At 49.5% G+C, this 25,639-nt stretch overlaps 1 protein-coding gene across 1 annotated transcript in view; it reads left to right on the plus strand.

Moving 5' to 3' along the window:
- The window catches only part of CACNA1C (calcium voltage-gated channel subunit alpha1 C), a 640,117-nt gene that overhangs the window by 514,762 nt on the left and 99,716 nt on the right, over positions 1–25,639 (plus strand). Inside the window, exons 14-22 of the mRNA XM_026447798.1 lie at positions 8,544–8,751; positions 9,767–9,887; positions 11,431–11,545; positions 12,300–12,420; positions 12,760–12,829; positions 20,100–20,232; positions 23,074–23,203; positions 24,429–24,488; positions 24,636–24,695. Of these exons, the coding sequence (XP_026303583.1) occupies positions 8,544–8,751; positions 9,767–9,887; positions 11,431–11,545; positions 12,300–12,420; positions 12,760–12,829; positions 20,100–20,232; positions 23,074–23,203; positions 24,429–24,488; positions 24,636–24,695 (1,018 nt within the window). The remainder of the gene's footprint in view (positions 1–8,543; positions 8,752–9,766; positions 9,888–11,430; positions 11,546–12,299; positions 12,421–12,759; positions 12,830–20,099; positions 20,233–23,073; positions 23,204–24,428; positions 24,489–24,635; positions 24,696–25,639) is intronic.

Below are 25,639 nucleotides of genomic sequence, written 5' to 3' on the forward strand. Positions count from 1 at the left end.
TAATTTCATACTGCTGCTCTTGGTCTGCTTTCTTCTCCTAAAATACTGCCCTTCATGTACATTTGGAAAACTTTATTATTATTCCTCCTCCTCTTCTTCCTCCTTCTCCTCCTCTTCCTCCTCCTCCTCTTCCTCCTCCTCCTGCTCCTCCTCTTTCTCCTCTTCCTCCTTTCCTCCTCCTTCTCCTCCGCCTCCTCTTCTTCCTCCTCCTCCTCTTCCTCCTTCTGTCCTCCTCCTGTCCTCCTCCTGCTCCTCCTTGTCCTCCTCCTCCTCCTCTCTTCCTCCTTCTCCTCTTCCTCCTCCTTCTCTTCCTCCTCCTCCTCCTTCTTCTTATTCCTTTTCTTCTTCTTCTCTTCCCTCTTCTTGTGTCAAGGCAGGATCTCACTCTGTCACCTAGGCTGGAGTGTGGTAGCATAATCATAGCTCACTGTAGCCTCAAACTCCTGGGCTCAAGTGATACTACCCCCTTGCCTCAGCCTCCCAAGTAACTTGGCACTATAAGTGCCATGTCTGGCTAATATTTTTATTCTTTGTACAGATGGGGTCTCACTATATTTATTGCCCAGGCTAGTCTGAAACTCCTGGTCTTAAGAGATCCTCCCACTTGGCTGACCACCTTGCCCAGCCAAAAAACTTGATTCTTACATCTCCACTGTCTTCTCCATACTGTGTTCTCTAATTCTGTCAAGATGGTACTTTTGATAGTTTTTGACTGAGAAAACACATCAAGGTAAGAGCTACTATGAATTCAGTAAAGCTTTTAAATTTAAATTCCTATACATCTGTGTATGTTTGAAAAGTGGTAATGTCAATGCAAGACGGGCTGTTTATTCAGAGTAGTATAATGCTTGATGTACACATGGATTCATGGCTCCCTTTCTAGAATTCTAGAATTCCAGGCTGCTCTTCCCTCACCCAGGGCCTGTTGCCCAAGAGTTGGGAACAGGGATCTCAATCAATGGTTCTCCACCCTGAGGTCATGACACACTGGTATATCCGGAGCAGCTGGATGGTGTATAGTAAGTAATTTATTACTGAGAGGTGAAATTCCAAAGTTTATGAATAGTTTCTTTAAAAAATAAAACAAATTAATATTATCCTTGTAACATAATAGCATCACTCTGTCACTTGCATTACAAAATGCTTCTATGAATGGGTGGACTTACAACTCATCCATGATGCCTGAAGGGAGCAGATGTCTTTGATATATCATTAGGAGGAAAATGAATTCTTTACATATATTTTTTGTGTTTTGTCAAAATCTGAGATCACCTTAAGGAGTACGCTACACGTATGCATATCATTCATCTTATTGTTTCCAACACAAAAAAAAAAGGCCAGGAAGACTGTACTAGACTATAAGAAAATTACTTAATAGAAAAGATTGAGGAAGATAAGATTCCTGCCCATTGAGAACAGTGGGGCATACACATGGCCAGAATCTTTGTCCTTTTTGAGTAAATGCCCCAGTACGGTGGGCCTTCCAGCCTCATGATGGATTGGGTTCTTCCACCTGTGGCTCTCAGTGCCGCCCAGATTCGATATCCAGTTTGTCTACTCTTTGTCAGCCCAGTCTGACATATTCTGAGGGGTGGGAGAAGGGCTTCAGATAGATTCAATCCGGACGTGATACCAGCTTACTAATCGCATCTCATTTTTGACACACTTGGTTTTCAAGTGCAGTGAGGCCCCTCTAGCACTTGCTGTTTTCCCTCTCACACCTTCATTCCCTCTTTGTTTCTCCTGCTGCTCCTCCCCTGAAGCTCCCTCCCCAGGCCTTGCAATGGGAGCTGGGGCTGATTCAGCACAGACAGATTGGCTCCCAAATCTTGGCCACATACGGGCCCCACGGAGCTCCGGGTGAGAGCCTTTAGCACATTCCCCAGGCTCGAAATGTCTTCATGTCCCCACCAGTGTCTGGCCTTGAGTAGCAGATCCAGCCCCACACCTTCCCAGCTCTCCCATCACCTTCTAGCCCCCACTCTTCTCAGGCCCCCTGGAGCCTCTGAGCTCATTGAGGGCCATTATTAAGGAGGTCTATTTGGCAGATTCCCAGTTCCCTGGCAGGGGTCTATGGCAAAGGCAGCTCAGACTCCAGAGCCTGCAGTGTGGCTGTCAACACAATGGGTGGTTCTCCTCTGGAATGGGAATGGACTGGTGTCACCTACCAGCAGAAAGATTAAGAAGATGCAGGTGAGGATGACTCCCTAGCCCTGACACAACTGTGGTTGGAGGGGCCAACTAGGTGACACTGGGTGACTAGGGCCCTGTGGCCCAGAAGCTCAGAGAAGCACGCTGCTAAGGCCATCCCCAGGTCCAGGCCAGACCACCTTGCCCTCTTGACCAGATTACACTCCCCATGCAGGTTCCGTTCTCAATGTGACCAAGACATCTGCTGCAAACAGGGAAGACAAGACCTTTGAACTTGTTAACCAAGTCAGCCCTTGCCTCAAAAGTGAAACCACAAAATGGTCTTCCCAGCCTGCCAGAAGGGACGGGAGCTGGAGCAGGTACCAGTAGAAACTGAGCCGGTAGATGAGGCCCAGGCTGTCCCAGATCAAAATGCTCTAGAATTCTGCTTGACTCCTCCAGGCCCAGCCCAGCATATACAGTTCCACCTCGGCATACTAATCCCTCCCAGCTCTCTTGTGTCTTAAGGGGCCAGGGCTCAACTTTTTGGAAGCTCTGCTCTGAGGACACCCACTCCTGTGCTCACTCGCTGGATGGATTCTACCTGCTTCCCCAGGTGGCCTCAGCTGACTCTCACTCCTCCTCACTCCATTGCCTCCTGTGAAGCCCCAGCCACATAGATTCACCACAGGAGATTGCTTTATAAATGCTCTTTTAACAATACATCACTTGCCACCAAAACTAAGAATTTTTTTTAGCCTTCAGGATGAGAGCATTTTGGGCAGGTATCAAACTCAGTTATGACCTTCTCTGGAACACAGAGAGAATAGAATAGGGTGGAACATTTGCAGAGCATCCGAAAGTGGTGGCTACTGTTATTTTGAAGATCTCTTATTTATGGCAAGCTCCATGCTCTGCTCTGTACCTAGAATAAAGGTAAAGGACCTGGCCCTGAGCTCTTTGAAGCCAAAGGTTCACAAGATGAAAGTTCCAGTTCAAGGAAGGCTCAGGTCTCTTTATATTATGGAAGAGGAGGAAGAATTCTACAGAGCCCCAAACCCAGAGACAGACCTAGAGAAGGGGAAACAAATGGAGATAAAAGGGTTTCTGAACAGATGGTGGTAACTTAAATCAGGAGAGGCAGAGGGAAGAGGTAGCAGAAGTGACATGGCGGTCAGCAAGTGAGAGGGCTTAAAGGGAGGCTGGGAGTAGGAAGGTAGCAGGATGGAGAGAATTTAGGTGGCAGAGAACTTGACGTGATGAAAAGCCCTCAGATGTGCCGTACTTTAAGGATAAAACTGAGCCGAGCGGGTCAGATGGGGGATGGGGTGAGTGAGGACGCACAGTTTGGAGAGAATGATTCCAGCAGCCAGAGAATGGGAAGGGAAAGTTGATGCCAAGGATGGCGACGCAGGTGGAGTGTCTGGGGGGTGATCTAGAGCTGGACACCTGCACCCGGGTGCTGTAGAGCCCACAGCACTGAACGTGAGCTTGTGCATCTGTGGGCATGTGTGTGCGGCATGTGTGTGCACTACTCTGACGAGACAGTGCTTCATTTTTCCACTTCTCCATGAGGTCTGTGACCAACAGACATGAAGTGCTTTGCTCTGCTCCTGCTTGCTTCTCTCCAAAGCTCTTGCCTTTTTGGCGTGTGAGCGTGTGTATTTCATATTTTTGACCAATGAGGAAAAAAGCTTCAGTTGATTGTGAGTGTGCCATTAACCCCTCTGGTTTGCCACCAGTGAATCTTCCTAAAAAAAGAGGGTGATTCTAGGATAGAAGGCCATCATCCAATCTTCAGGCCATAGCTGTGCGAACCATCAGACCACATTAAGAGGAGGGAGTGTGAGGACCTGCAGGACCGCCAGCTGCTTTATTTAAGTGGTGTTTCACGTCACCCTACCCACCTCAAAGGCTGCCTCCTGGACACCTCCAAATCTCATCCGTGTCAGTGATAGTGAGCCCCCACCCTCAACCTGCTACCAGCCAAGACCTGCCAGGCTCCAGAATTCAGCCCATCTCCTCTGAACCCTATCAGCATTCTTTGCCACATCGTCATTTCAGCAATTCCTTTGTCTCATCGTCTAGATGAGCACGTAACACATCCCCGATAATTTGCACATTAGGAATGGAAGCCTTCTGCCCAGCAGGCTGAGCACCCCTCATGATGCCAGGCCCCGGGCAGCAACCTGCCCGCTTTATCCTGCTGCAAAGGAAAGGAAAGGACAGGTGGCAGGCCTGCCTCAGGCCCAACCCCATCTTTCTCCCTGTTGAATGGGAAGCAACAGTAGGCTGAAGACAAACAGCAGAAACAACCATATCTCTGTCTGTCTGTCTGTCTGTCTGTCTGAGCCACGTTTTCACTATGTTACTGGTCCTCAGGACGTGTCTTTCGCCCCAGGTGTTTTTCATGTAGACAGTAGGCTGGTGCCAATTCATCTTTTAAACAGAGACTGACCTACGCCCTCAAAACTGGGACCAGTGAATTTGAGAATGCGAGTTCTTCCCCAGAGGTGACACACCTTCACAGCGATCTGGAAATCCTACCCCAAGGGTTGCTCAAGCCACAAAAACTCTGTGTTCTGTAGGATACATTGATGCGTATTAGTCTGATGCATGGTCTGGCAATGGAACCGTCAGGAATCTCAGAAAATCCCTCCCCACGGATGTGAGGAAGCTATGGGAATAGGAAGGCTATGCGAGCAGGGGCAGGCAGCCACTTCTCACTGGCAAAGTGTGTTCAACTTAAGTGCACACGCACACAAACGCACATGCACAGAAGCACCCATGCAACTCCATGGCCTCTTGCCTTTCCCTCCAGGAAGTACCAATGTGTTATACGAACAGTAAGCTTCATTCATTCACTGAACAAAATGTTTGCTCATCACCTACTTTGGGCCAGGCACTGTTCTAAGCTCTAAGGATATAAATATAACAGATGGGTTCCCTCTCCCGTGGCCTCACATTCTGGCGAGGGCAAATAGACAATAAGCAAAGAAGTAATTATTCTTCGAGAGTAATAAGGGATAGAGCGGTGGCCAGGGGAGATGTGAGGTCTGAAGGAGCTGAAGGGGTGAGCCCCACTGACGTCTGCTGAAGAACCTGCAGACGGACAGCAGCAGGGCCAGGGCCTTGGCCTTGGCCAGGCAGGAGCGTGTGTGGGAGCTGGAGAAAGGGTGAGGGAGCCCGAGGGAGGGGAGTGCAGCTGGCTGGTCGCTGAGGCTCTGGGGCCAGAATCTCCCAGGCCTTTGGGAGGACTCTGGTTTTGACCCAGAGGAGAAGGGGAAGTGACTGATGCAAGACTGAGGCTTCGTGGGCCTTACCTCATAGCAATACCCGCTGCTGCTGCAGCCTGGAGAGCAGCTGCCCGGAGCGGGGGTCCAGGCAGTGAGGATGAGGAGGCGGCGGGAAGTGGCCAAAGTCAGGACTCATTTTGAAGATGGCGCAGAAGGATTTGCTGATGCAGAGTGTGAGAGAGTCAGGAAGATGACTCCAAGGACTTTGCTTTGAGGCAAAAGCTATGGTTCTCGTTTCCTGGAGACGGGGGAGGTGATGGGTGGGAAGCAGGAGCTCCGTCAGAGCACGGACCCCGGTGTTGTGTAGCTCAGACTTTCCCAGACACCCCAGGGGCTGAGGGAGGCAGGGGCGGCAGGGAGAGTGGGCGGAGGGTGCTCCTCCAGACCCAGCTCTGTGTCCACACGCGCATCCTTGCCTTTGGCCGTCGCTCTGGGAGATCCCTGCCAGTTTCCATGCTCCATCTCCGCCTTTCCAGGAGCATTCTCCCCTCTTAGAGACTGGATCTGTTCTTGGCCCACAGCCGCCTCCTCCCTGGAGTCCCAGGCATTCCAAGGGGCTCCCAGGTCAGGAGGGCCCCGCCCCACACCTCACCATCCCTCTCTGCCCTTCATCTGGGGCCTCCCCCAGACTTTCTTGCTGACGGCACCTGGCCCTCTCCCTCCGCAGCCATGACCTGTTTGTCAGGCTCCCGTTGGTCCCCATGGCTGTCAGACATACCTGAGTCTCAGGTATAATCCCAGTTGGAGTTATTTCCCACATGCCTCTTTACTTCATGAAAATGAAGGCTTCAACCTTCCATGGCCATTAAGGGTTTTCCAGAATCTTCCATGACGGTTGAGCACACAGAGGATCTCTAGAGGATTTGTGACTTCAGCACACATGCACACACTCTTCCCTCGGATACAGCTGGAAATTCTTGTTATAAATATGCTTAAAGTTGCTGGTTCCCAACTCCCAGGGTATTGGCACGTGTTGAACTGGCTGCGTGAGGATTACCCCAGCCCCAGAGTCAGAGCTTAGAGTTTCACAGTGCAAGGGAGGGACCTGGGAATCAGGATTTAGGAAATGCTAACACACCCCACTGGTATTTTTGTTGTTGTTATTCTATTATTATTAATTAATTAATTAATATTTTAGGACAGGGTCTCACTCTGTCACCCAGGACGAAGGGCAGTGGTGCAATCATAGCTCACTGCAGCCTCGAACTCCTGGGCTCAAGCAATCCTCCCATCTCAGTCTCCCCAGTAGGCGGGACTACAGGCATGCGCTACCACACTCAGCTAATTCTTTAAATTTTTTAAAGATGAGGTCTCACGGTGCTGCCCAAGCTGGTCTCGAACTCCTGGCCTGAAGCAGTCCTCCTGCCTTGACCTCCTAAAGTGACAATCCTCCCAAAGGGGGTTACAGGCATGAGCCACCGCCGTGCCCAGCCACCTCTACTGGTGTTGATCACCAGTCAGGCTTGGGAAAACTGCTTTAGCTGTAAGAGGGGAGGGTGTTCTACCCCTAGAGAGGTTCTCTTACTTTTTTTCTTTAAGCAGATCACTATAGCCTCTAGCCTACAGGGGCTATTAAGGACAGAGATGGGGAAGATGGAGGGGGAAAAAACCCTGCGATCTTCTGCCGTCTAAAATTTAGAGCCTATTTTGGTGAGACAAGACTGTATAGAACAGATACAAATAAACATATGTTAATATTCTGCAACAGAGGGGGTATGGCTGGCAGGCAGAATAGAAGTGAGGAAAAGCTGGATTTGTGGAGGCCAAAAGTGCCCTCGAGGCTGCAGGTTGGTGAAAAGTTCATGTTGCCATCCAAACTATGACCCCTCTGCTTCTGTCCCGTGGTATGGAACCATTCTCTGCAGAGGTGAGCCCAGGCTATGGCTGCAGTGGGAGTGGCTTGCATGTCACTCACAAAAGCAGCAAAAGCAATCCACTGTCTGGATTGGTGATGAGCTGGGAATCTCTCAAGGTAGTGACCTAGGAAGCACGTCGGCCAGAGGGGGCCGGAGGGAAATGAGATTGTCCTGTTCTTGCCCTTGCTCCCTTCGGGGCCATGTCCTTTTGCTGCGGTGCACTTCCTGATCCTGAGCGGACCCTCACCCAGGCACCCACCCAGCATCCGGCAGGCATTAGTAGGTTCCCCCTCCCACTTTTTCATGAGAAAGGGATTTTCCCAGGATCTCTGTATTTATAGTGGGGAGAGGCCCCAGGACTGTAAGGAGTGGGGACCTCCTCCCCAGGGATCCCACTGAAAGCCCATGTCCACTCAGGACCGAGCTCCTGCCCACTCAGAGGACTCGTGCTTTGAGCTGCCCCGGTGGGTGTGACAGGGTTGCTACAATCTAGGATTTCCCAAACTCACCTGCTGATCAGAATCCTGTAGGATGCTTGTTAAAAACAAAGATATCTGGGCCCCAAACTACAGCTAATGAATCAGAATCTCAAGAGCAAAGGCCCTTGAAAAAACAATTCTTAGGACGCGGTCAACTTGGGAAACTTCACCAAGCCATGAACTCTCTCTTTCCCTTGGGTGACCTAATTCCTGCCTCTGCTAGAAAGCTGCTGCCTAGGCTGAGCTCAGAGAGGCATTCATGGGGAAAAAATAAAAATAAAAATAATAAAATAAAGCTTTTTTTCTGTTTAGAGACCAACAGCGACAACAATAATTACCAACCTTTATCAACTGTGTGCCAAGCACTCTCCAGGGGGCTCTTTGGGGAAAGGCGAATCGTGTCACACAATTCTGCCAACAGCCTAATGAAGCAAGGGCTACAGCTGTCTCCATTTTTTCAGATGGGGATGCGGAAGGCAGGGAAGTGAAATGTCTTGTCCAGAGGCGCATGCAGCAGGTAGCCGGCAGAGCTAGGTCACGGGCTTCTGACCACTGCCCCCCTCTGTTCCCCAACAGATTAGTCATCCTGGTACCTCGAATTAACTCCTTCCACGTTGGCAACTCACACCACCACCAACACCCCTCCCCCCAGACAGGGGAAAAAAAAAAGAGCATAGAGTGGCAGCTCCTCTGAGAACCTGCAGTGGGCAGTTGTGAGAATGAAGCACAATGGGGAGGACAGCAAGGGGCAGGGTGCTGACCTCCCTCTTGTTGGCTCTCAGGTACTGGAACTCCTTGAGCAACCTGGTGGCATCCTTGCTGAACTCTGTGCGCTCCATCGCCTCCCTGCTCCTTCTCCTCTTCCTCTTCATCATCATCTTCTCCCTCCTGGGGATGCAGCTCTTTGGAGGAAAGTTCAACTTTGATGAGATGCAGACCCGGAGGAGCACATTTGATAACTTCCCCCAGTCCCTCCTCACTGTGTTTCAGGTACGGACTCTTCTCTGCTGCGATTCCGACTCGGGGTGGTTGAGTGGCGGGTGGCGGGGGGAGTGTGGAAAGCTGCACCCTTTCACCAGGCAGCCACAGCCAGCCTAGATCAGCCCTGGAGAGCCCACGCCTGGGAGAGTCTTGAGTTTTTTCTGTAGTTTCCCCTGTCCCCATCTGCCGTGGAATTCCACTAGTGGGTGGACCATTAGGGGAAACAATCTAAGTGGTTTAAAAATGCCTCTCAGGAGAATCTCTTGAACCCAGGAGGCGGAGGTTGCAGTGAGCTGAGATCCCGCCACCACTGCACGCTCTAGCCTAGGTGACAGGGCAAGACTCTGTCTCAAAAGAAAAAAAAAGAAAGCCTTCTTATCCATGGAATCCTTTACACAAATTCTCCATGAAAGCCCAAAACATAAACAAAGAAGAGCAGACTGCTCTTATTGGGGGGGAGAGGGTGACGAAACCCTGGCTTTCCTACCCACCATGCTTGTCCCTGGAAAAAAATATTACTGGCCCCATCAAATTTGTGATTTCATAGATATTTTGGCTTAGGGCTAACTCAGAGTGGCATCTATTTAACTTTAAAAGTAGACTGAGGTAAAAATGAATCACATGTAGATGCTATGAAAATCTTAAAGTGACGAATGTTTGGGGAAAGCTGGTGTAGCATGTGGCTGTCTCAGCAAACACAATACTGCAAAAGGGCCCTGATGCCTTACCCCCAGGAATAGCTGATGGTCAGCTCAAGCATGTGTGGAGAAAGTCAGAGATCTTTGGGCCAAAAAGCCCTTCTAGTCACCCTTCAAATACTATTATGCCAGTGGCCAGGCCTTTTGTCTAAGGACAGTTCAATAGCTCAGAGCCCCTGGGGAGGAGGATGGGGGGCCAGCAGGAGGGCAAGGAGTGAAAGGAAGTTTTGGACAATTCTATTGACGTAGTGGGGCAGGGCAGGGTGGTTTTGGGTTTGCTGTTGGTCTAACGCTGTGTCCCTTATTGGTGGGAATGTGTCATTCAGATCCTGACCGGGGAGGACTGGAATTCGGTGATGTATGATGGGATCATGGCTTATGGCGGCCCCTCTTTTCCAGGGATGTTAGTCTGTATTTACTTCATCATCCTCTTCATCTGTGGAAACTGTATCCTTTGCTGCTGCCCCCCACCCCTGCGGCCCCCAGCCCCCAGCCTGCAGCCCAGTGCCAAACGGGCACGCCCCGCAGGTCTGGGCGGTCCTGCTCGGGCTCACACCACCCAGCCTACAACCCCGTGGCGGCGGAGGTGGGTCTGGGTGGAAACCTGCAGCTTTGGCATAGGTGAGGTTCGCCTTCCCGAACCCTCCGGGGCGGCAGCGGCGCCGCGCTCCGGGCGTGCGCTCGGCGTCGTGTAGGTGAGCGGCGCCCCCTGGCGTTGCGGCGTGCGGTGCGCAGCCACCCACACAGGCCGCGGTAGGGACAGCGGGCCGGGTGCCCTGGGGCCGCTGCGTCCGCTCGGAGGCGGGACGCTCCGTGAGGGAGGTGTGAGCCGTTGTCCTTCAGGTGACCTTCAGCTCTCCTCCTGCTTTTTGCTCAGCACCCCTCCCTCTGATGCTGCTCTCCAGGACTGGAGTCGCAGGCAGAGCTGCGCAGATTTCACACAGCCCTAAAAGCTCCTTCCTGATCCTGGCTCGGGCGGGTGTCCAGGGTCGCAAACCACAGGTGCTGCTTCTCTTCCCCAGCTCACAACCCTGAGAGAGTCACGTCCAGAGTCAGGGGTAACATGGGAACAGCACTGGGCCAAGTCCCAGTTAAGGCAGTGCAGAAAACACAGTCATGGAAGCCTGCAGACAAGGTTGCCTCTTTTCCCAGCTGGGTGACCTCTCCTCTACCTCAGTGCCTGTAAAATGTGGCAATGGAATCATAGAACCTACTACGTAAAGGGTCACTGGGAGTTTTAATGGGATCATGCATGCCAAGCCCCTACCACATTCAGACGCCTCCCTGGACAAGCCCCTCTTCCCCTGCCTGGGTTGCAGCTTCCCTGTGTGTGAAATGATCTGAATGTCTGGGTGCCCGGGGCTGGGGGTCAGACTTCACAAACTGACAGCCCCCTTCCAGCTATGCTGTCTTTGATTCTGCACTTCTCTGACCCACAGCGTTTCTGTTGGTGGAGTGGGGTGGGGAGAAAGGGCAAAGAACTGTCTCCACTGGGAACTCCCAAGCCTTGGCTGGCTCCAGCTGGACCCTCCAAGGGTCTTTGTGTGTGCAGGCTCACATTAAGAGTTGGCAGAGATGCCAAGCCACCCCCTCAGTGCCTAGTTATAATAAACCTCTCTTAAGAGCATTCTGCATCCTGCTGGAGACAATGCAGTTTATAATGTCAATTACAGCCAGTCATCTCAGCGGGGAAACCAATCATGAAACCCAGCAATTAAAGTGCAAGGCAGGACTTGCTGCCTCACTCCCACCCGCTCCAGTGTGCAGGCTAGCCTGTTCTTATCCCTCTAGATAGCTCCAGGTAGCTAGGAGGGTGATGGGGAGGAAGGGCAGGGGAGTAGCACTATTGGGGTCCGACTCCCTCAAAGTGATTCACCGTCAAGCTATCTCTGCTGAGGAGCTCTGCCTTGCACGTCCTACACCCCCCCGCCCCCTGTGCCCACCAAAACCCCAAGCCAAGGTCATTTTCTTTAAGAATGGACACAAACAGATATCCTACTGAATGTGTTCTTGGCCATTGCTGTGGACAACCTGGCTGACGCCGAGAGCCTCACATCTGCCCAAAAGGAGGAGGAAGAGGAGAAGGAGAGAAAGAAGCTGGCCAGGTAACCCTTGAAGCTTGCCCAGGCCCGGGGCTCCAGGACTCCCATTCTGGACTGCCATCCCACTGGTGGCAGAGAGAGGCTTGACTGCCAGTCTGTGTTGGCTGTCCCTCCTAGGAGGACTCTGCGTTTGGGGCTTCCTAAGTTGGGCCTTTCTCCTAATTCCTAAGCCTTGCTGTAGTAGGGACCATGGTGAATTATAATAGTCTCTACAATGGTGTCATATTCTCCACCTGTTGGGATTATCTTTTGAGAAGCTGTGATAGGTGGCGGGAGTGTAGGGTGGGGAGAGAGAAAGGCAGCCACTCAGTTGGGAAACCCAACTCCAGCTTACAGAGGGAGTCCTCCTCGCTACTTTATAATTCATCTCCAGTGTTAGGAAGGCAAGATGGGGCCCTATAGTTGTCTCCTATCATTGTCTAGACGGGCCAGTTCCAGGCCACACGGCTGTCAGGCACTGAGCAGAGCTCCTCCAGGAGCCAGTCCTAGAGAAGATCCACCATCCTTTTCTGCTTTGGCGACCCAGGCGTCTCTGAAGCTGCAAGAGGCCAATTGCATGTCAGGCAGAGCAGGTGTAGCTCAGCCCCATAGCGCTTGTGACCGATCTGCACACGAGAAGTGCCCTGGAGAAAGGAAGATGGATTCAGACCCAGGGAGCCCCCACTGGCCCCAAAAGGCCACAGGGCAGTTCCCTCCTACACTGTTCCCTATCACTCCAGTAAACAGCCATTTATTTTTTCTGCTGCTGACTGGCCAGGACTGCCAGCCCAGAGAAGAAACAAGAGATGGTAGAGAAGCCGGCAGTGGAGGAATCCAAGGAGGAGAAGATTGAGCTGAAATCCATCACGGCTGACGGAGAGTCTCCACCCACCACCAAGGTGAGGAGCTGTCTCCTTCCTGGAGCTGTGAGGCTGGTGCTGGGGAGGGAGGGCCATGGCCTTCCCCAGCCAGACCCCGTGGAGAAGAGGAGAGAAAGAAAGACACCCAGTGGAAAGAAAGCCAGTGGGGATGAACAGGAGAGCTGGGAGGAGGAAGAGAAGGCAGATTGGCTGGATCCCAGCCATCTGCTGATGTCTTGAAGGGGATATGCAAAGTGACAAGGACCTATTTTCGAGCTAAGTCACTGACTAAAATGCAATTTCAAGGCTACTGCAAGCCTCTTAACTTGTGGACATATCTAACTGAATTCTTCCTCCTTCTCCCCTGTGACTGTCTAGATCAACATGGATGACCTCCAGCCTAATGAAAATGAGGATAAGAGCCCCTACCCCAACCCAGAAACTACAGGTACCAGTCCCACTGCCTAACCTGGGATTGGGAGATTGGGGGCAGAGATCTAAATTCTAAAGCCACGTGGGAGTGGCCGTGTATTAGGGACCATGGTTCCAGTGTCCCTCCATAAGTACCTTGCACTGCTGAGTGTCTTCCATCTCTATATTTAAGCATCATCAGTCAGCATCTGGGAGACAGCTTTGTTTCTGGTTTCCTCATAATGCGATCACATTTGAGCAGTGCTTTTGTGTCCTTTCCAAGCTGGATTCTGTGTACATTTAAATTTTTGTTACATTACATGTTGTAAAATCATTATTAATTTATATAATGTATTAGTGTGGCATATGTTGCAACATTATGCTCACTTAATATTAATAGTAAATCCCAAATCTGCCTTGCCCCTACTCAGGAGGCAGTGCCAAGCGCAGGGACAGCTGCCACCACAGATGTCCCACTTGTTGCTTTAGAAAATGATTTCAGGTCTCATTATAAAAGGCGCTCTTACTGACTCCATCTTCTTGTGCTTCTATCTGATACATAAATTGGCAGGCAGTCTGCTTCTCAAGGGCTTTAATGTCAGAGGTCAGTGGTCTTCCCTCCAGGCTTCACTTCCCAGCTTCCTGAAATCCCATGCCCTGTACAAGGCCTTGGCTTACCTTCCTCTGACCTAGAATTGCAGATATCATCGCCAGTTTCAAGCTTGAAGTCAATAACGTGTATCAAGGGACTGTTGATTCTACTGACATTTCCTTGTTCCTGTAGGTTAGGCTGTATTTGGGTTGTTCACCAAGTTAGGTGGCTGAGAACCTCCTACATTTATGAGCAAAGCTCGGTTTCCCTTTTTGCTTTCCCTCTGCTGGTTCTCTGCTTAGAACACTCACGGGCATCTTCTGTTGTCCTTGGGAACCAGACTCTGTGGTCACACCATCCTCACTCCCCTCCTCCTGCAAGGGAATAGGATGTGGTTTCCTGGAGCTTGGATAAAAAGAACAGGAAGGGCGTTTTCATGTGCAGGGCATTAAGCCTTTGAAGTTCTTAAAAACCGTTCCAGGGTGAAACTGTTAGGGAATTTCAACGACGTACTAGAATTATTGAACAAATGCAATGGGAGGATCTTGTCTTGATCCTGAAGCAACAAATACACTTTAAAATGACATTTTAGAGATAATTGGGGGAAATTGAATATGGACTTGGAACTAAATGATTTAAAGTAGTTTTGTTAATCTTGTTGGTATAATATTTTGTAGTTCTGTTTTTAAACTGCTGCCGTGTTTATAGCCAGAGTCTAAAATGTTTACGAGTTGCTTTGCTTTTAAAATATTCCAACAACAAAAAAATGGGACAGAGAAGATAAATGGAACAAGATCAGCAAAATGTCCAAAGTTGTTGAAGCTGGTTATATATATGAGGTTTAGTATACAAGATTCTACTCTTGTGTAAATCTTTAAGGTTTAAAATGAAAGACAGTAATAAAACAAATTCCTTAGGGCCCTGAGAAGAGCCCTCCCATGGGGCCAGCCTCCAGGATGGGCCTCCCTGCATACACCACAAGGCAGATCTGGTATGAGGGTCTTTTTCACACACGCACCCAGCTACAGCCAGGCCTGTACGGCAGATAACACCTCTTGCATCTTCAACAAAAATCTCAAATTCTATTATTCTAAATACTGTACTCTTGGCGTTTCTCTTCTTTGTTGCTCTAATGAAATCAAAGAGATGAATGTTAAAAAAAAAAAAAAAAAGCTAATAAGGATTTTGTCACCATGTCCGCCGTCCCAGAAATGCCTCTAACGTTGCTACGCAGTGGCTCTGAGGACCGGGGGATGCTTACGCTTTCCAGCTGAAAAGCTCTTCCTCCCCTCCGCTGAGGCCTCAGGATTCTTGAGATTTTTGAGCGTGTGTCCCGCTCCCTGTCATTTCTGTTGGTTACATGTGTCTCTTTACTTTTGTGTTGAAACCTCTGGTCCATACCCTGACTGCCCCGCCACACACACCAGCCACCACTCTGGCCTTTGAAGCCAGCCCCAAGCATGCCCGTTTGTACACGATCCCCGTCTCCAGGTCCTTATCCAGGAGGTCCAAAGGGCAGTATGCTCTTAAAGCTGGTGGCCCCACACATCGCCCTGCCCCTGAAGGCTAAGTCAGCCTGTCCTTCCCGGCTCCTCCCGCCTTCCCATTTCCTGCCTTCCCTGCCTGCCCAGTCAGCTCCTGGATCCTTTAGTGCCAGGTGCAGCAGAAGTTTCCAGAGACTCCTCCGAAGATCATGTGGCCTGTTGTCTCCGTTCTGGCCAATCTCCGGTTCCCTCCTGTTTCTCTTCTCCCGAACCATGAATGGTGAAGAGCCTGATCTACCATTGTGCTCCCAACCGCTGCCCCTTCCAGGCCGCTGGCCCCTGCCATGCCTGTTTCGTGCAGGTACCCCTTAGCAGGCAACACTGGTGAGCGTTCCTCCTGCTCTGCCTTCAGCCGGGCCACTAGGGAGAAAGGGCCAGTGCCAGGGAGCACACTGCCATGCTCTTCTGCTGCCTCCCCGTCTCTCTCTTGCCCTGTCTCCTAGGCTCACCCCCTGCCCTCTCCCTCCCTCCTGGGCTGTCCAGATTGCACCCAAAGCGATATGTCAGAATGGCCAAGTGGGAGCTGGACTCCAGAGTGCACTCTGCTGGCTGCAGCTTCAGTTGCCCTCACATGACCATGAATACTCAGAGGAGGGGCTTGTTTCTAATTCAACAAGGGGCCATCGAGGCCAGCCATAGCCCTAGAATCCTTCCCTCTCTGTTTCATCTGAAAAGCTCGCCAGCCGGTTTCAGCCTCCCAGATCGGTATACCCTAATTATAGAGAAAAACCCCAACTCACTGGAAAGAAAATCATTGTGCCCAGATGAGTGGAAGCTAATTCTACTTTTGTTTAATTTATTAATTTATTCGAGTGAGCGTGTAGATGTTTGCAAGAACCACTAAGGACTTAAAGTTAACAGGTACACATTTGAAAAAGGAGTGCCACCAGACACTGAGTAGTCAGCAGCGCCTGTGCTGGGGAGCCTTTCATTGTTGCAAGGGGTTCAAGGTCAAGGAGAGCCATGAGGTCGTGGAGTCTGGGGGCTTCATGCAGAAGGGTGGTCTTGACTGAGCTTTGAATCGGGGTGTTGGAGAGGCTGAAGGAGTTTTTTCACCATCGTACAATCATCAGAGATGCTGAGAGTTGGGAGGAACCTTGTAGATATTCATGAACTACTCATGAAGCACTTACTTGTGTGCCAGGCCCTGTGCTAGGTACCAGGGACATGGGGGTCCCTGTGGTGGGCAAACAGGGAAGACCCCCAGCCTCCTGGAGCTGACATATCAGTGGGGAGACAGGCAGCAGGCAAACCAACCAAAAAGGTGACATCACATGATGTGAACATAGTAAAATCAAGGATTGTGTTAGGGGATACTCAGGAGTCAGGCTGCTTTGACTGTGTGGTCAGCAAAGGCTTCTCTGAGGACACAGCATTTGACTGGAGCCTGAATGATTCAAAGGAACTAGACACGGAATCAGAGCGAAGAGCTCTCTAGGTGGAGAGCCTGCGTGCAGAATCTCTTACGGGGGATGCACTGGCTGTGGGGACTCCAAAGAGGGCCAGTGTGCCTGAAGCAGAGAGAGCCAAGGGATAGCGCCCTGAGGCAGGAGGCTGGGGCAGGGCAGGAGGGCAGGGCAGAAGGTGCAGGGCCACACGGGAGACTGGGTCTGATCCAGTGCCCTGGAGGGCTGCCAGAACGTCTGAGCAGAAGAGGCCCTGACCTGATGTCTGATACACCCTGTCAGAGATTCCCTCTGGGTGCCGTGTGGATAAAGAGCAGTGGTGGTCGAGAGCAGAACTGGGCCAGGGAGGATACTTGCACAGTATCCAGGCAGAGAGGATGGCAGCTTGGGCAGGGGTTGGTGCTGGAGATGCAGAGAAGTGGTCAGACTTGGGGTACATTTTGCAGGTAGAACTAGCTGGATTCACTCATAGCTTAGATGTTGGAGAGAGACAAAGAGGAACGTAGGGTGACTCTGAGGTTTTGTAATTGAGCCAGTGAAGAGAAGGTCCCCAATGCAGAAACTATATCCACCACCTGTGCTCCCTGTGCCCCAAGGCATTGCTCTGGGTGTCTGGCCCTTACCAACCAGGCACTCCCTTCAGCTGGTAGCAGACTCTTGTGCCCTGCTAGAAACTAAGCTCCCTGAGGACAAGAACCATGGCTTTGTGTTCTCTGCCTTGGGCTCAATACTCCGTAGGCACTAGATCTTACAAATGTCTTTACTTTATGTGGCCAAGAGCGAAATCACAGAAGTGAGGATGAGCGCCAAATGGAGAGGGGCAAGGGTTGCCAAGGACCAAGGGTGGAGCTTCGAGTGCTACCCTGGTTTTACTTTGGAATCCTCTGACCTGCCGTCCAAAATGCAGCAGCAACTCCAGAGTGCAGCAGCGCCTCACTTCCCATGCTTTTCCCAAACCTCCGAGAACAAAAATGAGAAAAGAAAGATCCCTAATGTATTCCACTGGCATTTGGGAGTAGAAGACTAGGTGGTTCAGTTGCCAACACCAAAATGAGCTTTGCCTGACTTTTCCTGATCTGTCAGCCTCCCTCGGTATCCATAATACCTGCTAAGCATCACATGCTGCTGAAGTTGTGTTCCTTTACAAATCGGAGTTTGTCCTTCAGAAATCGTTTCCCCTTAAGCACTGTGCCGGGCGTTCAGCTGCTCTGTGACTGAATGGACCAGCTAACTGGCTTCTCCCCAGGAGTGGAGCTCAGCATGGAGCTTCATAAATAGGGAGGGAGCTCGTACAGATGGAAGAGCCTGCACCATTTTCCATTAGGAGCTTGGAATGGCACAAAGCTATAGTAAATATGGGTTGCTGTAAACACAAATGATTACAATAAGCACAGAATTACCTGTTATCAAATTACCATGAAGAAGAAAGTGTTGGGTCATTCCAAGCAAAACTGAAAAGAATACAAACACCTAGGCAGGAATTTAAGATCCTTCTCAGTTAAATTTCACTTGAAATATCGTGATTTAGGCCAATTCTGGTTTTACTTATTCGACTTTAATTAGAAGACTTTTCTGTTACATACCAAGGGTAGGGTGTCACAAGAACTCCAACTCTCGGCCTGTAGACAGTTTTTCATCTTGGACCTCTCTTCTGCTGAAAAAATATCAATTGTCTTGCTGGTCAGCTCTAATTACCCTAGGGAAAGAATCTGATTGATGCCTGTATGGTACTGGTCCTCCACAAAAGCCCTGGGTCCCTAAATGCTTGAATGCTTTTTGCTTGATAAAGAATTACTTTATGTGCCAGGCATTTTTTCTTTGCAGTACCTGGCTTTGTTTGAACCAGAAGAGGGAGAACATGCAGAGGCCCGGCTGCATCCATGAGACAAGCGTCCCATAACTGTCTTTCTCCAGCCAGACTAGTATCCCCTTCACCTTCGTCTTATACAGAGTCCCCTTCCTTCTGAAGGGTGTGGAAGTTCAATCATCGTCAAGAAATAAGGGCTTCTAGTGCCAGGCACAGCTTTTCTTTCCAGGGTTTTTAGCACACAGAGAGAAAGGACAGACATTTAAAATCAGTCATCAAGGCACTGGAGGCAGAGGTTCTAGTAGGATTCGTGGAAAGGTCATTCCCTGGAGCACGAGTACTGAGGAAAGCTGGATGGAGGATGCTATCTGGATTGGGGGTCCTTGTGTGCTCTGCAGAGAGGGAGATGAAGAGCAGCTCAAACAGAGAGAGAGAGCGTAAGGGAGGGCGGAGCACACAGTGAACTTGTCAGCTCACTAGGGCTGCCATAACCAGTGACCGCACGCTGGGCAGCTTAAACAGCAGAATGTATCCTTTTATGGTTCTAGAGGCTGGAAGTCCAAAATCAAGGGGTCTGCAGGGTCAAGCACCTTCTGAAAGGCTCTTGGGAATAATCCTCACTTACCTCTCCTAACTTCTTGTGGTTGCCGGTAGTCCTTGGCTTGTAGATGCATCCCTCCAGTCTCTGCCTCTGTCTTCACATGGCCTTCTTCCCTAAGTGTGTTTTTGTGTCTCTGTGCCTGTCTTTATGAGGAGAACAGTCGTTAGATTTAGGGCCCATCCTAGCCCAGAATAACTTCATCATAACCAATTACATCTGCAAAGGCCATATTTCCAAATAAGGTCACATTGCGAAGTTCTAGGTAGGCATGAGTTTACAGGGAAACTGTTCAATGCACTGTAGTGAAGTGTTCAGAAAATAGTTTCATGTGAGCGGACAGTTTGTTAGGAAATAATAGGTGGTAAGGATCTGGCTGAGAAAGATGTTGAGCATTCATTTACAGGCTTCGCGTCTGTCCCATAGTGGCTGCTATGTGCCTGGCACCATTCTGAGGTATAGATGTACTGTTATTATTATTCCACCTTAGATGGAGAAACTTAGGCACAGAGAGACTCAGTAAAATGCCCACAGCTAGAAAAACAGAGCCAGGATTCTGATCCAGGTAACTGGCTGGAGAGTCTGCTCTTCACTCCCATGTTATTACTTTCCCCTTCTGAGCATCTTCAACACATTTGACCAGCACAGGATATGCAGTGCTTCCCCCCTTGAGCATTGTGCTTGCAAGCGCAGAAATAAGGTGTCTGACTTTCTTCCACAGTAAATGTGCAAGTAAATGTGGCTGGGAGAACAAAGGCGCTTCTTTAATTGGTGTCAGTGTCTAAACCTTTGCATGAAGGGCCTGTTGTGGTCAGTAGTATTGCCCTGTTATCTCGACAGCACATGATTTTGTTGTTGTTGTTGTTTTGTTTTGTTTCAGAAATTGGGAAAGTGTTGGTTTTTAATTCCTGGAACTTCCAAGGGTGGAGTTATTTGCAAGGGATTCCACAAGCCAACTAAGCCATACCCTTTCCCCAACCTGCAACCTAGATAGATGAGTAACACCTGGCAGTGCCCTGTCCTACCTGGTCGCCTTCTCTCATACCTTACAACTAGAATGACCAACCACCCCAGTTTGCCCAGAACTAGGGGGTTTCCTGGGATGTGGGAATTTTAGTTTTAAAACCAGGACAAGTTGGTCACCCTACTTACGGTCCCCCTTATTGTGCACTGCCAGATACGTCTTCTCCAACAGAGATGAGCTGCAGCAGCACCCACAGGGAGACAGCAGAATGTCTGTCTTGGTTGGTACCCTACATTTTCAGAGCCAGAATCATGTCTGCCAGTAGGAAGGTCTCTGAAAGTGGTAAAATAAGTGGGAGTGCTGGAGTTATTTAGAATGGTGCTGTTCTTCTTACAGGAGAAGAGGATGAGGAGGAGCCAGAGATGCCTGTCGGCCCTCGCCCACGACCACTCTCTGAGCTTCACCTTAAGGAAAAGGCAGTGCCCATGCCAGAAGCCAGCGCGTTTTTCATCTTCAGCTCTAACAACAGGTGTGCAGCAATGGTGGGGAAGGTGGGCTCCTGCTCTCTCTAGTACCAGCCTGGCAGTTTCCTGTGTTTTACCTGAACCTCTGGATGGAGCCTGAGACTCTCCCAGCTCCCTGCAAATTGTATAAACAGACACTGATTTAGGAAACAGTCCTGGATTTTGAATCAGAAGGCTTGTGTTTATTTTTCTCTCCACTTTTTGGTTTTTTTTTTTTTTTTTGGAGACTGAGTCTTGCTCTGCCGCCCAGCCTGGAGTGCAGTGGCGCAATCTTGGCTCACTGCAAGCTCCACCTCCTGGGTTCAGGCCATTCTCCTGCCTCAGCCTCCCAAGTAGCTGGGACTACAGGCGCCGCCACCTTGCCTGGCTAATTTTTTATATTTTTAGTAGAGACGGGGTTTCACCGTGTTAGCCAGGATGGTCTCGATCTCCTGACCTCGTGATCTGCCCGCCTCGGCCTCCCAGAGTGCTGGGATTACAGGCGTGAGCCACTGCGCCCGGCCTTTTCTCTCCACTTTTTGAAATGTTTATACTCTATTTCTATTCTTTGGGTGATTACCCTTGATAATTTACTAATTCTATTTAACTTAACAAAATGTGATGTTAAACAAGATCAAGAATCTCCTCCTGTATAATAGATTGACCTTAGACTATTTTAACTCACTCATCTGCTCCTTACTTACGTGGAGTTGTCATTAGTATCTTAGCCCAACTTTTATTTGTAACCCAACAAGTTAGTGAGTCTTATTATCATATAGATGGTGTGTGTTTGGATATATGTACACCTTACCATTTTATTTGTTCACCATTTTTTTATTCATTTCCATCCATCCTTTAGCTAACATTTTCTTTCCTCCTAAAGTACATTCTTTAGAAGCTCCTTTAGTTCCATAATGGCAAATGCACTTGGCCTCTACTTACCTATAACTGGTTTCACTTCTTGCTCTGGAAAGATAGTTTTGCTGTGAACACCATTTTAGACAGTTTTTGTCCTGCAGCACAAGAAAGGTGTTATTCCACTATAAAGCCAGGTATCATTCCAACTATGAGTTCTTTGTGAGTAACCTAACCTTTATTTGTAGCTGCTTTTAACATATTCTGTTGCCTTTGTGGTTGTACAGATTTACTACCATGTGTCAAGGTGTGGATTTCGTTCCATTTATCTTGCTTAGAATACATTCTGCTTCCTAAGCCTATGGATTTAGATTTTTATTTAGTTATTGAAAATGTACGGCCATAATGTTTAAATGTTACTTCCTTTTAATTCTATATTTCTTCCTTTTGACACTCCAATTGGACATCTGTTAGACTTTTTCATTCTGTTCTCCCTCTTTCTTAGACGGCCTTACATATCTTTCATCTCCTTGTCTTTCTGTATTCTGGGAGATTTCTTCAGCTGTATCTTCCAGTTTCTTAATTCTATTTTCAACTTAATCTATATTACTGTTTAAACCAATTTTTTATCTTGACCATTATATGTTTTTGTTTTAGTTGGTTCCATTTGTTGCTTGATTTTCCAGATTCATCTCTCTAAATCTAGTAGTTTCTATTGATTCCTCATCTTTGTGATTTAGTCCTTTATTTCATTAAATATTTCAAATATAGTTGTTTTATAGTCTATATCTAATATTTCCAATACCCTCAGTCTTTGGAATCTAAATCACTTATCCGGTGTTTCTTCAGATTTCCCATCTTAATGGCTTGTCCTTTTGTGCATCTGATGATCTTTGATTGTGACCCCAACACTTCTTCTTCATTTGTGAGAGTCCTGAGGACTGAAGTAGGTCTGGGGAGGCTTTCTTCCAGATGCCCCTTGAAGGTGTTGTCTCGGCCTAAAATTGCCAGGCTTTCCTGCCCCACCTCAAGACTGGCTTAACCTGCAATTTCTTGACAGCACTGCTGTTATTGGCTTCCATCCTCAAGCAATTCTGCCTTCCTGGCTGGCTCTGTCTCCATACATAGCCTCAGCTCAATGGAGGTTGGCGTGAGGGCTTGTTGGTTTGAAGCAGATGATTCTTACAGCCATCTCCTAACTCTCATAAACCAGAATTGTCTCAGAGAGCTTGGCCCTTCGAGGGTTTGGTGCTTCTGCAGCAGGAGGGCTTCTCAGAGCATTTAGTCAACCATAATGCCGGGAGCAGAAGTCTGAAGGCCTGGGTTGAAGCCCTGACTCCCCAACACTAAGGCTATGTTTCTGGGCAAGCTTCTCCTACTAGGGTTTCAGTGTTCTTACCTGTGAAATGAAGATGATGACACTCATCCCTTCCTTCCTACATTGTTGTCAAGAGAGATGGTGTACAAGACATTTTCGCATTTAGGAACCTAGCATTTTTGGTACTATCACTGAGTGCCTAGAAGCTCAATTGGGTAATTGTGCTGGGGCATGGAAGTGAATTGCACATGTAAAGCTCTTACACAGGAGCAGATCACCTACAGAAAGCCGGCTTGGCCAGCTCCTCAGCATACCCAGCTCCAGGCAGTCCTATTGTTCCCTGTGCATAAGCATAGAGCAGATCTCATAAAGTGATTTCTTTTCAATTATAGGGAAAATAAGCTCCCAAACAAAAGCCAGTTATGAATGTCAGAGCAGAATTTGGGAATTCAGAGATTCTCAGAGGTCTCAGATGTAACCTTCTAAAATATCAAAGATGATATCTGCACCATGGGGGTGAGGGGTTGTCATTACCAAGCAGCAGTAAGACTTCAAAATGAAGAGGTCACTTGAAGCCAACAAGCACCTGTTGCCAGCTGCTGGGAAGGGCTGAGGAGACAGGCTCCCAAGAGCCGACTGCTGTTTCCCCTTGTCTGCCTTGACTTGTCTCTCCTCCTGTCCCCCCCCCATACAGGTTTCGCCTCCAGTGCCACCGCATTGTCAACGACACGATCTTCACCAACCTGATCCTCTTCTTCATTCTGCTCAGCAGCATTTCCCTGGCTGCTGAGGACCCGGTCCAGCACACCTCCTTCAGGAACCATGTATGCATTGCTTGTGTCCTCTGCCCTCCTTCCCACTGGGGCTGTGCCGGGCCCACAGCTTCTGTTGCTGACATCATTGTTCAATCCGGAGCCCAGTTCTCGATGTCATAATCAGATCCACAACTAACATTTCATTAAGAGAGTAGGGCTTTGGTAGAAAGCCACCCTAGGAGCACAAACAAGTAAGAGAGCATGTACCCAAATGCTCAGGCTGGTTTGATCACTGGCAAAGGGTAGGACTTCCATTGCCTGTGGATGTTCCCCAGGAAGCTCTAGTTCCCTGCAAACTTGGTAAAATGTGGCCACTGACGACATGCCCTCCCTTGCTCCCAGCGTACTCTGACCAGAAGGGGAGCATTGGCAAATAGGTGCCAGTGATAAGGCTGACCTTACCTAAAAGAGAGTCTTGGTACCTTCAGCAGAGTAGACCAAATGTGAGGAGCCACCCCAGGCTCTGTTGAACAACATTAAAGGCCAGTTTAAGAATTGCTATATTTCAAAACCTCAAAACTTTGCCAAGTCCAACCAAGTGGGCATGAAGACAGCCCACTGATCTAAAGCCATACCCATGCCAAAGTACTCTGCACTCCTGGAGCCTGCTTGGTCCCAGGCTGTCTTAGTGAGGTTAGCAGGTGTTGGCCCCACCCCAATCCATCACCTGAAACAGAATAAGTATGCAGTCCTGCAAAGCCGGTCGTCAGCCTGTGCAGCCCTCACCTGAAGGATGCACCTCCCTTGCCCCAGAGGATATAACCCAGGAGTAGATTTCTACCAATACAGGAAGTGCGCCAGCTCAATCCCACCCACATGAGCAAAGCATTTTTAATCTCCCTGCAAAAAGACAAACCCCATTCTCTGTCCTTTTGACAAGCATCTCAGTGGTCCGATTTGGGTTTGTAAGTAAATTGGATTAATGGGAAAAGCATCCAACCAGATGCTGCTCAGATCCAGTACCAGCTGAGGCCAGCCTTGGAAGCTCACCTTACTTATCTGGGGGCTTCAAGGGAAGCCGCTGTGCTGCCTGAGGCTAGCCCCACCTCAGGATCGCTGTGTGCGTGCTGCTCGCCCCCCATTTCCATCTGTGTCCCTGTGCAAAGGCTCCAGTGCCATGCATCTCATTTTGAAGTGTGGCCCCTTTTCTGGTGAACATCCACTGACCTCTCTTCCCATCCTGCTTTTCTCCCTTCCCCATCCCATCCTCACCCTGTTCCTTTTTGTTTTGCAGATTCTGTTTTATTTTGATATTGTTTTTACCACCATTTTCACCATTGAAATTGCTCTGAAGGTAAAGCCCCCATCCCCCTCTGCTCCTCCTGTCCCTCTTGTGCCAGCACCAGGTCTCTGCCGCTGTCTGTCGCTAACACACATGCTCCTTCCTGTTGGTGTCGGGTTCACTCTCAGAGCCACTAATCCAATTATGCTTATTTTTCAGATCCTAGGCAATGCAGACTATGTCTTCACTAGTATCTTTACATTAGAAATTATCCTTAAGGTAATGCAACCTGGGCAATGCATCCTCTGTCGCTTTGTGTATCTCTGCTCTGTCTGGCTGGCTCTTTTCTCTCTTCTGTTTCTTTCACTCTCTCTTTTTTTTACTCCCAAGCCTGAAATTGGAAAAATGAGTGCCCCTCACTTTGTGTGATGCATTTTGCCCAGACTCAGAAGCCAGGAGCAACCTACCCCACTGCAGCCCCTCCCTCCAGCCACCCCTAAGCAGTCCGTGCCCTGGAAGGGACACGTGTTGGCTGTGCCAACATGAAGGCTGCCATTTCACTGGTTTGGGCTGCAGCCGTCAGCAGCGCCAGACATACATGCCCACACGCACCAGCTCTGGTTAATTGCTACCTGAGCCCACGTAGGACTCTCCTTCCCTCCTCCTGCTCCGTACACTCTGAAAGTGGGAAACCTCCTGGGGCGTGAAAGAATCACTTCGGCTGCTTTCTTTGGATGCCCATCCTTAGCACCGTCCTCAGTACTTGCAGCAGACATTGGGTCTAAGCTGGGGTTGGGGGCACGTAACAGTGATCACAGGCCTGCTGTGAGACGTGGAGCTGGTCTCCGAGCTGAGGGCTTTCAGCAGCTAACTACAGACTACTGCCAATCCCTCAGTCACCTACTGCAAAGCTTTGTCACAGCGCCCCTTGCCCTGAGCGTAGGGGAGGGAGAACTGCTGGAGAGCTGAGTACAGCGGGGTGAGAGCGGGTGCTGCAAGGAACCTGAGCACCCAGCCCCCAGCCCCTAGCCCCCAGCCCTCGCCTGCTGCTGGCCCAGCTCAGTCCTGCTAAGGGAACTGCTACAACATTGCTACCCTCAGAACAGGCAGAGCCCACCGCAGAGCAACACTGGGATGGGAGAGAGAGTATTCCTCCATTTTTCCGGTATATTTCTGAGTCTCTAAACCAATGTATGGCCAAGCCAGTTCATCTGAGAGTCAAG

The sequence above is a fragment of the Piliocolobus tephrosceles genome, chromosome 10 (genome assembly GCF_002776525.5).
Source record: "Piliocolobus tephrosceles isolate RC106 chromosome 10, ASM277652v3, whole genome shotgun sequence".
NCBI lineage: Eukaryota > Metazoa > Chordata > Mammalia > Primates > Cercopithecidae > Piliocolobus > Piliocolobus tephrosceles.